The sequence below is a fragment of the Pelophylax lessonae genome, assembly GCF_965119305.1.
Source record: "Pelophylax lessonae genome assembly, chromosome: 4".
In the NCBI taxonomy this organism is placed as follows: Eukaryota; Metazoa; Chordata; class Amphibia; order Anura; family Ranidae; genus Pelophylax; species Pelophylax lessonae.
In genome coordinates, this window is record NC_138771.1 from 10,483,005 (window position 1) to 10,500,300 (window position 17,296).

A 17,296-nucleotide genomic window follows, 5' to 3' on the forward strand; every position below is an offset into this window, starting at 1 on the left:
TTTTCTTTTAAAGGTTTTAATCCAGGGTTGACTCAAGCATTCGCACAGCCATCATGAATGACCGTAATGTGTCTACAATGTTTATTTCCTATAATCGTCAGTTCCATCTAGTGGCAATAATGTGTTATTTTCCCATAATACCATACGGCCACTGAATGGAGTTGATGATTATAGAAAATAAACACAATACAGCAGGAGTCTCTAAACTATGGCCCTCCAGTTGTTCAGGAACTACAATTCCCATTATGCCTAGCCATGTCTTTGAATGTCAGAGTTTTACAATGCCTCGTGGCATATGTAGTTCCGCAACAGCTGGAGGGCCGTCGTTTGGACATCCCTGCATTACAGGGACTGAGCAAATTTCTTATTTAGAGCTTGGGGTTTAGGAAATGGGCCAGCTCTGCATTATTGTGCATGGGCCACTTTATGTAATGAGATGTTACTGCATTTTAATTTATATAAATTGGCAGCATCTAGAAAAATATTTATACAGCTGGATGAATTGTTCCTGAGCATGCTCCAAATCCAACTCGATATCCTTCTCCTTGGCAGTAACCTGTAGGAAAGAAACAAGTTTTAAATAAGGTTTTTAAAAGATAATACAGTATTACAGTATTAAATACAATGTATAGTTATTAGAGAAATACAATGTATGGAGGAAGGTCTCAATGCATGGAGGACGCTATCAGTGATACATGAAGGAATGTCTCTGATGTACGGCCTCATTGAGGTACGGCGTACGGTCTCATTGATGTGTGGAGGAAGGTCTCGTTGATGTATGAGGAAAGGTCTTATTGATATGTGTGAAGGAAGGTCCCCTAATGTATGGTGTAAGGTCTCATTAATGTATGGTGTAAGGTCTCAATGTATGGTGTAAGGTCTCAATGTATGGTGTAAGGTCTCATTAATATATGAATGAAGGTCTTATTGATATGTGTGAAGGAAGGTCCCCTAATGTACGGTGGAAGGTCTCATTAATGTACGGTGGAAGGTCTCATTAATGTACGGTGGAAGGTCTCATTAATGTATGGTGGAAGGTCTCATTAATGTATGGTGGAAGGTCTCATTAATGTATGGTGGAAGGTCTCATTAATGTATGGTGGAAGGTCTCAATGTATGGTTGAAGGTCTCATTGATGTGTGGTGGAAGGTCTCATTGATGTGAGAAGGAAGGTCTCATTGATGTGTGGTGGAAGGTCTCATTGATGTGTGGTGGAAGGTCTCATTGATGTGTGGTGGAAGGTCTCATTGATGTGAGAAGGAAGGTCTCATTGATGTGAGAAGGAAGGTCTCATTGATGTGAGAAGGAAGGTCTCATTGATGGGAGAAGGAAGGTCTCATTGATGGGAGAAGGAAGGTCTCACTCATTGATATGTGGTGTAAGGTCTCATTAATGTATGGTGTAAGGTCTCATTGATGTGTGGTGGAAGGTCTCATTGATGTGTGGTGGAAGGTCTCATTGATGTGTGGTGGAAGGTCTCATTGATGTGTGGTGGAAGGTCTCATTGATGTGTGGTGGAAGGTGTCAGTGATGTATGGAGGAAGGTCTTATTCATGTATGGAAGATGTATGGAGGAAGATCACATTCATGTATGGAAGAAGTCTCATTGGAAGGTCTGTGGGGAGGAGGAGAATCAATCATTCACAAACCACGCAAGCTTAAATCTGGCTCCTAGTGCTCCCCCCCCCCTCATTACAGGGGGTCCATTCAGGACAGATTCAGGTGCCTATGTTGGCGTTCTTTAACAGATAACATTATTATTGGTGTTTTTGAGTATCTGCCACCCAGTGAGCTTTAAGCTCTTTAGAATATTAAAATCCTAATTGTCAAGTTTTATATGAAATCATTTGTGTTTTGTGTTTCCTTAACTATACTAAATTTTATCGAAATTAGAATTTGTTTTTACCAAATTCCTTAATATCAATTAGCAACAAGGGCGGAATAACTAGTGGAGCCTGGAAAGAGACATTCATTCAGAAACTGAATTCTGGTTTAATTCCTACATTTGACAACAATTTCTCTTTTACAGTTGATATAACACAGTGATGTCATCCCCCTGCCCCCAGCCAGCTGATTGGACAATGAAGGTGCTGCATGACGTTGATGAGGTCACCCCTATCCTCTCCGGTTTACCTTTAATAGACTGACAGCATTGTATAATGTATTAGAACCTTATTGGTTGAAACTGCTGGCACTCCCTCCCTGTCTGGGTTCTGCTCCTATAGAGGCGATCAGGAGAGCTGGGAAATGCATCGCCCCACCCTCATCATCAAAACCAGCCAAACAATCTTTCAATAGGTGGGCATTGAGGGCACTATGTGTTTTTTTTATCATCTAGAATGACTCACTAGTAATTGTAAGTAATGCGTCAGGATTTTTTCCTTTCTTCTTTTAGATATTTTTATATCTGAATATTTGAAATAATAAAAATACATTCTGTATAAATAATAGGTGTAATGTATCTTTGTGGCATCTGAAAAGTCCCAGTTGTTATCTTCAATGGGATTTTTATGGTACAAATAGGAATGTGGTGCAACAATCAAGATTGCCGGTCCTGATTTATACACTGCTGAGAAAAAAATTAAAGGAACATTTCGAAAACACCTCAGATCTCAATGGGGAAAAATCTCATGCTGGTTATCTATACTGGTATGGGCTGGGTAATGTGTTAGGATCTATACCGGTATGGGCTGGGTAATGTGTTAGGATCTATACCGGTATGGACTGGGTAATGTGTTAGGATCTATACCGATATGGACTGGGTAATGTGTTAGGATCTATACTGGTATGGACTGGGTAATGTGTTAGGATCTATACTGGTATGGACTGGGTAATGTGTTAGGATCTATACTGGTATGGACTGGGTAATGTGTTAGGATCTATACTGGTATGGGCTGGGTAATGTGTTAGGATCTATACTGGTATGGACTGGGTAATGTGTTAGGATCTATACTGGTATGGGCTGGGTAATGTGTTAGGATCTATACTGGTATGGACTGGGTAATGTGTTAGGATCTATACTGGTATGGACTGGGTAATGTGTTAGGATCTATACTGGTATGGACTGGGTAATGTGTTAGGATCTATACTGGTATGGACTGGGTAATGTGTTAGGATCTATACTGGTATGGACTGGGTAATGTGTTAGGATCTATACTGGTATGGGCTGGGTAATGTGTTAGGATCTATACTGGTATGGACTGGGTAATGTGTTAGGATCTATACTGGTATGGACTGAGTAGTGTGTTAGAATCTATACTGGTATGGACTGGGTAATGTGTTAGGATCTATACTGGTATGGACTGGGTAATGTGTTAGGATCTATACTGGTATGGACTGGGTAATGTGTTAGGATCTATACTGGTATGGACTGAGTAGTGTATTAGGATCTATACTGATATGGACTGGGTAATGTGTTAGGATCTATACTGGTATGGACTGGGTAATGTGTTAGGATCTATACTAGTATGGACTGGGTAATGTGTTAGGATTTATACTGATATGGACTGGGGAATGTGTTCGGATCTATACTGGTATGAACTGGTTAATGTGTTAGGAACTAAAAGGATGCCACATCGTTTGATGGAAATGGAAATTATCACCCTACAGAGGGCTGAATTCAAAGACACCCCAAAAATCAAAGTGAAAAAATGATGCAGCAGGCTAATCAATTTTGCTGAAATTGAATTGCAGCAACTCAAAATGGTCCTCAGTAGTTTGTGCCCCCACATGCTTGTATGCATGCCTGACAACGTCGGGACATGCTCCTAATGAGATGACAGATGATGTCCTGGGGTATTTCCTCCCAGATCTGGACCAGGGCATCACTGAGCTCCTAAACAGACTGGGGTGCAACCTGACGGCGCCAGATGGACCGAAACATAATGTCCCAGAGGTGTTCCATTAGAATTAGGTCAGACGAGCCTGGGGGCCATTTAATGGTATCAATTCCTTCATCCTCCAGGAACTGGTTGCATACTTTTGCCACATAAGGCCGGGCATTGTCATGCACTAGGAAGTACCCAGGACCCACTGCACCAGCGTAGGATCTGACAATGGGTCCAAGGATTTCATTCCAACTCCTAATGGCAGTCAGGGTGCCATTGTCTAGCCAGTAGAGGTCTATGCATCCCTTTATGGATCTGCCTCCCCAGACCATCACTGACCCACCACCAAACCGGTTATGCTGAAAGATTATTAAAAGGAGCATTACGTTCTCCGTGGCTTCTCGAGACCCTTTCACGTGTGTCAAATGTGCTCAGGGTGAACCTGCTCTCATCTGTGAAAAGCACAGGGTGCCAGTGGTGGATCTGCCAATTCTGGCGTTCAATGGCAAATGCCAATCGAGCGCCACGGTGCGGGGCAGTGAGCACAGGGCCCACTAGAGGACGTCGGGCCCTCAGGCCACCCTTATGAAGTCTGTTTCTGATTGTTTGGTCAGAGACATTCACACCAGTGGCCTGCTGGAGGTCATTTTGTAGGGCTCTGGCAGCGCTCTTCCTGGTCCTCCTTGCACAAAGGAGCAGATACCGGTCCTGCTGATAGGTTAAGGACCTTCTACGACCCCTTCCAGCTTTCCTAGAGTAACTGCCTGTCTCCTAGAATCTCCGCCATGCTCTTTAGACTGTGCTGGGAGACACAGCAAACCTTCTGGCAATGGCACGTATTGATGTGCTATCCTGGAGGAGTTGGACTGTCTGTGTAACCTCTATAGGGTCCAGGTATCTCCTCTATAGGGTCCAGGTATCTCCTCATGCTACCAGTAGGGACACTGACCATAGCCAAAAGCAAAACTAGTGAAAAACAGTCAGGAAAGAGGAGTAGGGAAAAAAATGTCAGTGACCTCCACTTGTAAAACCATTCCTGTTTTGGGGGGTTGTCTCATTGTTGCCCATCTAGTGCACTTGTTGTTAATTTCATTAACACCAAAGCAGCTGAAACTGATTAACAACTCCCTCTACTACTTAACTGACCAGATCAATATCCCTGGAAATTAGTTGACTTGATGCTATACTCTGATTAAAAGTGTTCAATTTTTTTGAGCAGTGTATTTACAATAAACTCCGCAAACAGAATGCCAAGTGATTATCTCAGAAGTCAATAATCCTTTATTGTGGGTGACAGTAGGAAGAACCGTGGTAGTCAATGCGATTCAGGGGCCAAATAATCCCCCTTCATCAGAGCTTGGGCTTAAAGCCACACTGTAAAGCGCTGCGCAAACTGTTGGCGCTATATAAATCCTGTATAATCTAAAAAAATAAAGTGGCGTTCCAGCCGTTTCTGTGTTTATTAAAAGGCAGCAGCTACAAAAAGTGTATCTGCTGACTGTTAATAAACACTCAACTGTCCCACGGTCCAGCGATGCGGCTGCCCGAAGCCTTGGTGCTCTCCTCGGCACCGGCATCTCCAGTGTGGGGACCTGTGACAGCTCGTGGCTTCACAGCCGGGTGCGCACTGCACATGTGTGAGTCGCGCTGTGCCTCCTGAATGCCCAGGAAATCTTCTGGGCCCTGTGACGGGTCCCAGAAGATTGCAGTAAGGGAGGGGGAGAGGAGAACTTCTGCTCGAGCAGCCTAGGTGGCCCGAGCGGAAGTGGGAGCGGGTACCTGTCAAATGTAGGTACCCCCTTAAAAAAAAAAAAATGACACAGCAAATGTTTTCTGTCTGAGGATCAAAGAACTCTTCCCATAGAAGCGTACATTTCAGTACCTGTTATTACAACAGTGTCTCCATCCCGCAGGAATGTCCGTGTATGACCATTCCCAAGATCGATTGGCTTAGATCCTCTCCATGACAGTTCCAGCATTGAGCCAAAGCTTGAAGGGTCCTAGGAGACAAATAATGGTCTCAGATGAGAGGAGTGGAGCCAGATATCCCATTAGTCAATTAACCCAGACTACAAATTACATGGAAAACACCTTATAAAAAACATAGTCATGTCCTTACAAGCTAACAATTTCACTTTGCGTCTATGACAAAGCACAATAATATATAATATCTAATGATACTACACGCAGAACAGCACAGCATGTAGTAGGGGGTCCAATAATGCTCCTCAGAGACTGGATTTGCAGCCCCCTGGTCCTGGAGGACTGTAGCTTTACATGGATGAGATCCATGGGATTAATTACCGCAAAGGTCAAACATAGTTCTGCTTCCCTGTGCGGGTCTAAGCCTGAGTAGCAGGACACTTTCAATTGAGGCCCCAGTACACACGTGGTTTCAGAGACAATGTAGTGATGAACTAGGTCTTCCCATAGGCCCATGCCTTTGAGACCCATGGAACTGATTGCCCCAAAGATCCCAACATAGTTCTGCTTCCCTGAGCGACTCCAAGCCTGGGTAGGAGTATACTTTCACCTGAGGCCTCAGTATACACGTGGTTCCATAAGAAATTTAGTGGTGAGCTGTGTCTTCCCATAGGCCCATGCCTATGAGACCCATGGGATTGATTGCCCCAAAAGGTCCCAACATAGTACTACCCAGGCATAGAGCCGCTCAGGGAAGCAGAACTATGTTGGGACCTTTGGGGCAATCGATCCTATGGGTCTCATAGCTGGGTCTCATAGGCATGGGCCTATAGGAAGACACAGTTTACCACTACATTGCTTATGGATCTACATGTGTACTGAGGCCTCAAGTGAAAGTGTACTCCTACCCAGTCTTAGAGTCGTTCAGGGAAGCAGGAGTACACTTTCACATGAGGCCTCGGTATACACGTGGTTCCATGGGCAATGTAGTGGTGAACTGTATCTTCCCATAGGCCCATGCTACACATGTATTCTGTAATAAGGGAGTTGCAACAGGGGAAAGCTACTGGCCACCACCTCAGATCAATCCCTCCACCATTACACTACCACCACTCCTACTCCAGAATCTGCAACTGTCTTTTGTCTCCAGGTATTAGCTGTGCATAACCAAGTTAGTATTTCAGCTCCACACATTGTAGATTTTCTTGCCCTGGACCATCTGTCTGCAGCCCTGCAGCAAATACATCTATTTGACATGCATTGGCCTTTGGCACACATCACAGGAAGGCATGAACCTTTGCAGAATACCTTGATTTACTGAAATTAAATAAGAACAGTCCACATGTTTGGCATAGGAATACTTTTCTATATACATGGTATAGAACAAAACGAGAGTCAGCAGGGGTCTAGTATAATTCAACTGTCTCCAGGAGGGGGTTTTGCTGTACTCAGTGGTCTAGTCGAGAAGAGTTGAAGCTGTTATAGCTGCAAAGGGTTGGCCAACTCAATATTGAACCCTACAGACTAAGACTGGGATGCCATTAAAGTTCATGTGTGTGTAAAGGCAGGCGTCCCAATACTTTTGACAGTATAGTGTATACTCGTAAGTGTCACACCTACACATAGCATGCACGCAGGTAATGTAAATGATGACAGGTCCTCTTTAACAAAGGTTTTCATGATTATAAATGCATAGCTCCTAAGAATGATCAAAGGTAGCTCTAATTTGCTTAAAAAAAAAAAAAAGATAAAACATTAAAATGACTGCAATATTTTACACCTATTTAAAACAAAAATTTGCATAGCAATTCATCCAGTGAAAGTGCCTCTACATTAGTTCTGTGCAAATGGGCAAAACAATTTATTAGGTTATTTCCTGTGCTGGTTGAATGTTTTTCATTGATTGAAAATACTGCATTTTGGCCACTTGATGGCACTAAGTATCATTGGATATTCCTACGATTTGTTGTTTCGCCATCTACTGGATAAATTTGTTATTTTCTAATGAAAAGCATTCAACCAGTGCAGGAAATAGCCTAATAACATTAGGGTTTGGTTTTTTTTTTTTTTTTGCTCATCTGCACATGCATTGAATTGCTATGCACACCATTTATAAATACCACCCAAAGTATTTATTTCGGATAATATGGTTTAGGGTTACCGGTCCACTTATGGTTCCTGATGCCAAAAGATCTCCAGGACGAACGTTACATCCGGTTATTGTGTGATGGGCCAGCTGCTGCTTCATAGTCCAGTACATGTACTACAAGACAAAGAATGACTCCTTAGAGAAGAGACAAAACAGAGGAACCCCCCCCCCCCCCGAAGACGTGACCATAGAGGACTTACCTTGAAGTTGGATCTGCACAGAGCTGCCGGCTCCTCCATGCCTTCCCCTGTTCAGAATGATCACAAAAATGATGATTAGAACCAGGACTGGCCAAGACATTGTACTGCCTGGGTCCAAGAATCAAATTCTGCCCCCACCCATAAAATCACACCCACCAAAAGGCCCTCACATTCATTATTTTAGATTGCTATCATTAAAACTAAAATTAAATTTATCAAAAGGGGGGCTTCTGATATGAAAGGGGGAACTCTAATGTGATGAGGGGGCTTTTGATGTGAAGAGGGGGGACACCTTTGTGAAAGGGGGGCTTCTGATATGAAAGGGGGAACTCTAATGTGATGAGGGGGCTTTTGATGTGAAGAGGGGGGACACCTTTGTGAAAGGGGGGCTTCTGATATGAAAGGGGGGACTCTAATGTGATGAGGGCGGGATACCTTTGTGAAAGGGGGGGCTTCTGATATGAAAGGGGGGACTCTAATGTGATGAGGGGGCTTTTGATGTGAAGAGGGGGGGACACCTTTGTGAAAGGGGGGGGGGGCTTCTGATGTAAGGGTGGGGACTCTGGTGTGAGAGTCTTCTGATATGAAAGGGGGGACTCAGATGTAAAAGGGGGGCTTTTGATGTGAAAGGGGAGACACTGTTGTGAAAGCGGGGCTTCTGCTGTGAAAGGATGGGCTCTGATACGGCTGGGGTGGGGAGGGGGATTTTTTGATGTGATAGGAGGCTTTGGAGTTGAAAGCGAGATCGGATGTGATAGGAGGCTTTTGATGGAATGGGTTGATTCTGATGTGAAAGGGGGGACTCTAATGGGATGAGGGGGTTTCTGATGTGATAGGGGGTTTTATGCTGTAAGAGGGGACGCTTCCAATGTGAAAGGGGGGGGGGGGACCCTGTTGTGAAAGGGAGGCTTCTGATATGAAAGGGGGGACTCTGACATGATGGGGGGCTTATGATGTGAAAGGGGGACTCTAATGTGATGGAAGGCTTCTAAGTTGAAAGAGAGATCGGATATGAAAGGGGGGGGGGGTTTCTGATGTGATGGGGGGCTTCTGATGTGAAAGGGGGGGACTCTGATATGATAGGGGGGGCTTCTGATGGTATGGGGGTTTCTGATGTAGAAAGAGGGGACTCTGATATGATAGGGGGCTTCTGATATGAAAGGGGGGGCTCGATGATGTGATAGGGGGGACTCGATGATGTGATAGGGGGGACCCTGATGTTAAAGGGGGGAACTTCTGATGTAAAGTTATTTCTTGCAGCATGTTTTTTTTATTTTTTTAGATTTTCATATTCCATTTATAAAACAAAGGTTTTATTATTTGTAAGATATACAATGGGACTCTCATAATGATAAGATTTGGGGCCCCTACATTGAAGGGATCCCGCAGCCCCCCGAAGGGTGACAGAGGAAATGTGTGGATCAGGAATTGAAGCATTACACTAAAAATACTCGATTCTTAAGAGTCGGTTCACACTATAAGTCGCCCGCGACTTTACCACGACTGTGTTTGGCCAATCAGAATATGATGTGTTGTGACCTAATTCCCCTTTTCTGTTTTTTTTTACTCATTTCCTCATTGCCCACCAGTGCCACGTATGTGTCCACCAGTGCCACTGCCCACCAGTGCCACATATCAGTGTCCACCAGTGCCACGAATCAGTGTCCACCAGTGCCACGAATCAGTGTCCACCAGTGCCACGAATCAGTGTCCACCAGTGCCACGAATCAGTGTCCACCAGTGCCACGAATCAGTGCCATGAATCAGTGTCCACCAGTGCCACTTATCTACTTATCTGTGTCCACCAGTGCCACTCACACAGACCAAGCAGAGATAATGGAATATATATACACCATTACACATATATATATATACACACACACACACACACATATATAGGCATGGCTGCAATGTGGGGAATGCCTGGCTAATCTTTCTTCTTCCTGGAAAGTCGGATCACAAGTCGCTTCAATTAAGATAAGGAGGCGACTCCCATTGAAGTATATGGGACAAGCCGGATCACAAGTCGCCTCAAAGTAGTACAGGACCCTATTCTGAAGTCGGAGCGACTTCAGTAGTGGCAATTAAGCCCCGGTTCACACTTATGCGATGCGGGAATTCGCAGCCTGTTCCCGCATCGCAAACGCACCCCCGGCAGTTCACACTGCTATATGCGATACACTGGGGGTGTCAATGTAATCCTAACGACACCCCCAGTTTGATCGCATATCGCAGTGCGATCTTGCAGTTCACACAGGATCGGATCGCACAAGTGTGAACCACTGTGCGATCCGATCCTGATGCGGCTGCAAAAAAAGGGTCCTGTGCGTCTTTGCTGCGGGTGCGGTGCGAATTCAGCCATACAAAGTGTATGTCTAAACTCGCACCGCACAGCCGATTGCATGTAATGAAGGAGCAGTGCGCTCCGACATTACATGCGATCGCCGCAGCCGCATCAGTGTGAACCGGCGATGAGACAGCACTGATTGATTAACATTGCTTTTGTTATGTCAAGCGACCTGGGGCGACCTGGGGCTACACAAGTCGCCTCACAAGTCGTGCTAGTGTGAATGGGCTCTAAAAGAAATGTAATCCAAACATAAAGTTGATACATGTTGAGAATGTTGCTTTATTATGAATAACAAGTCTTCATACATTGTATCTGTATTCCAGCATGCCCTGATGAAGGGAGCGATGTCTGACCCCCGAAACATGTTGGCTTTTGTATCAACTTTATGTTTGGAATAAATGTAATTAGCAAAAAATAAATAAAAAAACTTGGCAAAGCAAAAACAAAATTGAAGAGTAATACAGAATCGGTTCTCCTAACACAGCATTACATTAAATTCAAAATTACATCATGAGAGACATTTATCAAAACTGCATCAGTCAGGATCTGGAGCAGCTGTGCATGGCAACCAATCAGCTTCTAGCTTTCATTTTCAACGCTTAACTAAACAAGCTGGGGATAGAAGCTGATTGGTTGCAGTGCACAGCTGCTCCAGTTTTGATAAATTCTCTTCACTGTATTTCAGAATAGGGATCAGTAAAATTGGAGATTTGATTCCCCAAAAAAATACGGTGCAGCACAGAGATTGATATTTTTGTGCGCATTATAGTAGATCTATAAGAAAAAAAAACCTTTTTTTTTTTTTTTTTCATTCTGGATAGAGTAAGGGAGGTTTATAACCCCGGTAAGGTTTACTTTTACCATCTGTGTCTCATTGTGGAGAGTTCCCTTCACTTCCTGTCCCATAGATAAAGAGGAAGTGAGAGGAAATCACAGAAAATGAAGAAAATTGCTTTTGGGCCCCCCAGGTCACCAGAAATAGTGTCCCCATTGGAAGCTAACTCCTCTATTAGTTTTCTGGGGACAACCCAAAATGTGGGCATATTTTTAGCACTGATTACTGTAGTAATAAAAGAAATGTAAGAGGACCAATGCGCTACCTGAGGGGTAAGACTGATGAGCAAAAACAGTAGTGAGTGTCAAAATTGGTGTTATCAAAAAATGATGAAAAAAGAAAAAGAATAAAATAGGATGGAAAAAGCAGCCAATTCTATTCGGTGTCACCACCGTGTAAAGGAAATGTAAATAATAAAAAAAAAAATTGGCGCTAAATAGCACCGATTTTTTTGATTATTTACAGATTACTGTAGTAATGTCACTGATCCCCCCAAAAGTGTCAAAAATGTCAGTCAGGGGTCCGATCTGTCCGCCGCAATATCGCAGTCCCGCAAAAAAAAAAAAAAAAAAAAAAAAAAAAAAAAAAATCGCAGATCACCACCATTACTAGTAAAAAATAAAAAATAAAAATACAACAAAATTACATAAATCGCTCCTGTAGTTAGTAACTTTTGCGCAAACCAATCAGAATACGCTTATTGAGATTTTTTTAATCAAAATTATGTAGCAGAAAACAAATTGGCCTACAATGTTGAAAAATTTTGATTTGTAAATTTTTTTGGGGGGAATGTTCTATATCAGAATTTTTTTTTTTAATTTTTGAAAAAAAGGAGCGACAATTTTGAAAAAAAAAAAAAAAAAAACAATATTTTTCACATTCTGATATAGAACATTTCCTCAAAAAAATTTACAAATTTTAAATTTACAAATCAAAATTTAACATTTTAGGCCAATTTATTTTCTGCTACATTTTTTTTTACCAAAAATATCGCAATAAGCATATTTTGATTGGTTTGCGCAAAAGTTACTAACTACAGGAACGATTTAAGTCATTTTTATTGTATTTTTTTTTTTTTACTAGTAATGGCGGCGATCTGTGATTTTTTCTTTTTTTTTTTTTCTAATTTTTGAAAAATCGCAGAGGTGATCAAATACCACCAAAAGAAAGCTCTATTTGTGGGGGGAAAAAAGGACATCAATTTTATTTGGGTACAGTGTCGCACGACCGCGCAATTGTCCGTTAAAGTAACGCAGTGCCGAATCACAAAATATGGCCTGGTCAGGGATGGGGTAAAATCTTCCGGTCTTAAAGCGGTAAAAATACACTCATTGAGAATTTTTTTTGTCAAAGACATGTAGCTAAATACATTTTGGCCTAAATATATGACAAAAATTTAATATATTGGATATTTTTTTTAACTGTTAAAGTAGAAAATGTCAAATTTTTCGCCAAATTTTCGCTCTTTTTGTATTATCGCAAAAAATAAAAATTGCAGAGGTAATCAAATACCACCAAAAGTAAGCTCTGTTTGTAGGAAAAAAAGGATGTAAATTTTGTTTGGGTACGGCGTTGCATGACCGCGCAATTGTCAGTTAAATTTGCGCAGTGCCAAGTTGAAAAAAGTGACCTGGTCATTGAGCAGCAAAATCTTCTGTTCTTAAAGTGGTTAAAATTCTCCATAGGTGACGCTTTAACCACTTAAGCCCCGGAGGATTTGGCTGCCCAAAGACTAGGCCCTATTTTGCGATTCGGCACTGCGTGACTTTAACGGACAATTGCGCGGTCGTGCGACGATGTACCCAAATGAAATTGACGTCCTTTTTTCCCCACAGAGCTTTCCTTTGGTGGTATTTGATCACCTGTGCGATTTTTACTTTTTGCGCTATAAACAAAAAAAAAAAAAAAAAGAGCGAGAATTTTGAAAAAATAACAATATTTTTCACATTTTTTTTATATGAAATTCCAAAAAAAAAATAAAAAAAATAAAAAAATTTTAACACATTTTAGGCCAATTTGTTTTCTGCTACATATGTTTGTTAAAAAAAAAAAAAAAAATAATCGCAATAAGCGTACTTTGATTGGTTTGCGCAAAAGTTATCGCGTTTACTAACTAAGGGAAAGATTTTTGTTATTTTTATTGGTTTTTTTTTTAACGAGTAATAGCGGCGATCTGCAATTTTTTTTGCGGGACTGCAAAAATGCGGCGGACAGATCGGACCCTTGACTGACATTTTTGACACTTTTGGGGTTACCAGTGACATTACTACAGTAATCAGTGCTAAAAATATGCACTGTTACTGTAAAAATGACACTGGCAGGGAAGGGGTTAACTTTATTGGTGATCCGTGGGTTAAGTGTGTCCCTAGGGGCGTGTTTCTAACTGTAAAGGGGTGTGGCTAGTGATGTAACCACAGAGACATAAGATCCTTAATAGCAGGATTGTATGATCTCTGCAGTTACACCAGGGAGAATGACAGACGGCTTTGTTCACATCAGCCGCCTGAATTTCTCCCTCTCCAGCGGGAGATCGCGAGTGACCGACGGACATCAGGTCCGCCGGTCACACGCGCGGACATGGCAGGGAACGAGCGGGGGCGGGAGCGCACGCTCGCCCCCTACAGGCTCTCAGGCGAGTGACGTAGTACTACGTCACTTTGCCTGCACGGGGCTGACCGCCGCACTAAATGTACTTGCAGCGGTCGGCAAGTGGTTAGACGCCTTTACAGGTTACCAGTTTAGATTGGCACGGAGGGTCTGGTGCTGGAAGTATTGCTCTCGCTCCAACATTCACGACAATGCTTCACATGTGTGGTGTGATCACCATTTACATATGCGTGCGAGAGTAACATAAGCATTCACGGTGGGACAGGGGTGCTTTAATTTTTTTTTTTTTTTTTAATACAAAAAATATTTTTTTTGGATTAACTTTATTGCTATTACAAGGGATGAACAGCATCGCTTGTGACAGCATGGCCCTTCACAGGTCCTCTTTATGGAGATATATGGGGTCTAGTAGATTGGCTGGCAGCCACGGAAACAAAGAGGAGGAACTGGAAGGGAGAACTCTTCATCGCTCCCGCTTTCCGGGGTTACAGAGAGGGGAACGACATCAGTTCCTCGCTCTCTTTTCAGGGCAGCCATTGCTGCCTGCCGCATCGTTCCCGGGCACCGCGATGGGACGGTAGAGCCCAGGAAAGTCGGGCCGCCAGAGGGGGTGGAACCCCCTTCCGCCACCCACAGAAGTGACTGAGTGGCCAGGGCCGGATTAAGAGCATCATGGGCTTGGTGCTGAGGATTTTGAAGGGCCTTAAGGGTCGTGCCTTGGCATGCACCCAGAGGAGGAAGGGTGCAGCCATGCATGCCTAATTCCACATGGGATGCTGTCTCTGAAGCCCATAAACACATCCATGCATCGGCAACTGTCCCTCCTTGTCCGGCCTTCGTGCTGTGTGGGGAGGTTCTGAGGGTGCTGCCTGGGGAAGCGAGCATAGAAGCCAGACTTCTGTGTTTACAAGTGACAGAAGAGCGGTAACAGTGAATATGGCCAACCCGGGGCCTATATAAAAGGTAGGGGCCTGGAGCTGCAGCTCCAATAGCCCCTACGCTAATCTGGCCCTGTGAGTGGCTAATTAGCCACTCAGATCACTCCTGTCTTACAGGGATGATGCCTGTAGGTACACCCACCATTTTATTTTTTTTTTGTAAAGCCCGTGGTGTGTGAAACACACTTGAACTAAAAAAGTGCACACACGCAAGACGTGCACTAGGTGTACACATGGCCCTCCTCCGCGAAGGAAGGGCCCTGACCCTGATCCCCCGGGGCGCAAGACTCCTGACAGGGATTGAGGTACTCGCTATGGCCTGCCCAGCCGAGACCAGGCAGACCCCGTTCTCCTCTCTAGGGGGACTGCCGAAACAGCCCACCCCAAGTACTAGGTGGGGCTCCCCTGAAGGGAGACCCCATGAGAGAGGGCGAAGCCAGAAGACCATATCCACCCCCTCCCAAGACTTTCAGGGCAGGCCCGAGGACCTACGCCGTACTAATCGTGCAAAGTGACAATACAACCAAAAAGGGACAAATGTGAACACACAACAAATAAAAAAAAGAGTGGGTAAAGGGAAGTGGAGAAGTGCTGGTAGTGTCAAGGTGCCAAAATCTTGACAGGCCCCTCGGCCAGGAAAAGTGGTCAAAAGGCCCGTCCCAAGAGGCAGGTGTGGAAGAAAAGTGTGTGTGGTGCAGTGACCAAGGTGCCAAAAACTCAAGGTGAGCTGCCCCTCACCAGTGAGAATTACGGCACCCCTGGGCTGCCACCCCAGGGGCACGTACACCACGGGCTTTTTTCGGTCCCGGCCTTCAGCCAGACCAGCGTAGCCCATCCCTACCAGGAGGCTTGGAACATAGACAGCTTAGGGAGAGCCTGCCTTCAACTGGGGACAAGCCTTTTGCAAGGCCAGATTCAACCCAGGAGGAAAAGCCTTCCGACCGCCATCCCAATTCCTTACCAATCACATCCAGGAGCAATACTAACCGTCCCTTACCGGCTTTCTTGCTCCCTTCAAACTGATAGGGGCGGATCCCATTCAAATCAGGAGGCAAAGGACCCATCCGGCTTTCTCTGACAGTACCTACTTCCCAGTCCCCCAGATTCTCCTGAGGCGCCCTGGATCATTTCAGCCCCTGCCGATACTGACCATCAAGGTCCATACCAACTGATAAGAACAGATACTACACTTGATCTTAGCCAAAAGGCCGAGAAGCGATACACCAACCATCCCAGTATAACCACTGAGACCCAAGGACGTCCTCCTGGCGGGAAGTGGTTACATTCAGGAAAGGCAAAGATGCACTTTTATTTAACTTAGTGAGCAATGATGATTGCAGAACTCTGATTGGCTCTGCTATATTTAGGGTTCAGCAACACATCTGTGCTTGTTTAACCAATACAGCGCATCCAGGAAAGTATTCACAGCGCTTCACTTTTTCCACATTTTGTTGTGTTACAGCCTGATTCCAAAATGGATTAAATTAATTATTTTCTTCAAAATTCTACAAACAATCCCCCATAATGACAACATGAAAAAAGTTTGTTTGAAATCTTTGCAATGTTATGAAAAATAAAAAAAAACCCATGTACATAAATATCACAGCCTTTGTCATGACACTCAAAATTGAGCATCCTGTGTCCACTGATCATCCTTGAGAGGTTTCTACAACTTGATTGGAGTCCACCTGTGGTGAATTCAGTTGATTGGACATGATCTGGAAAGGCACGCACCTGTCTATATAAGGTCCCACAGGAAACAGTGCATGTCAGAGCACAAACCAAGCCATGAAGTCCAAGAAATTGTCTGTAGACCTCAGAGACAGGATTTTATGGAGGCACAGATCGGGGGAAGGGTACAGAAACATTTCTGCAGCATTGAAGGTCCCAATGAGCACAGTGGCCTCCATCATCCGCAAATGGAAGAAATTTGGAACCACCAATACTCTTCGTAGACTGGGCCGTCCGGCCAAACTGAGCGATCGGGGGAGGGGGGCCTTAGTTAGGGAGGTGACTAAGAACCCGATGGTCACTCTGACAGAGCTCCAGCGTTTCTCTGTGGAGAGAGGAGAACCTTCCAGAAGAACAATCATCTCTGCAGCACTCCACCAATCAGGCCTGTATGGGAGTGGCCAGACTGAAGCCACTCCACAGTAAAAGACACATGACAGCCCGCCTGGAATTTGCCAAAAGGCACCTGAAGGACTCTCAGACCACGAGAGACAAAATTCTCTGCTCTGATGAAACAAAGATTGAACTCTTTGGCCTGAATGGCAAGAGTCATGTCTGGAAGAAACCAGGCACCGCTCATCACCTGGCCAATACCATCCCTATAGTGAAGCATGGTGGTGGCAGCATCATGCTGTGGGGATGTTTTTCAGCGGCAGGAACTGGGAGACTAGTCAGGATGGAGGGAAAGATGAATGCAGCAATGTACAGAGACATCCTTAATGAAAACCTTCTCCAG

At 44.1% G+C, this 17,296-nt stretch overlaps 1 protein-coding gene across 1 annotated transcript in view; it reads right to left on the reverse strand.

Moving 5' to 3' along the window:
* Window positions 1-370: 370 nt before the first annotated feature.
* Window positions 371-17,296, reverse strand: part of FAH (fumarylacetoacetate hydrolase) — an 83,321-nt gene continuing 66,395 nt past the window's right edge. The window contains exons 11-14 of the mRNA XM_082256041.1: window positions 8,100-8,146; window positions 7,912-8,013; window positions 5,710-5,827; window positions 371-556 (exon numbers count right to left, since the gene is read on the reverse strand). Of these exons, the coding sequence (XP_082112167.1) occupies window positions 486-556; window positions 5,710-5,827; window positions 7,912-8,013; window positions 8,100-8,146 (338 nt within the window). The 3' untranslated portion in view covers window positions 371-485. The remainder of the gene's footprint in view (window positions 557-5,709; window positions 5,828-7,911; window positions 8,014-8,099; window positions 8,147-17,296) is intronic.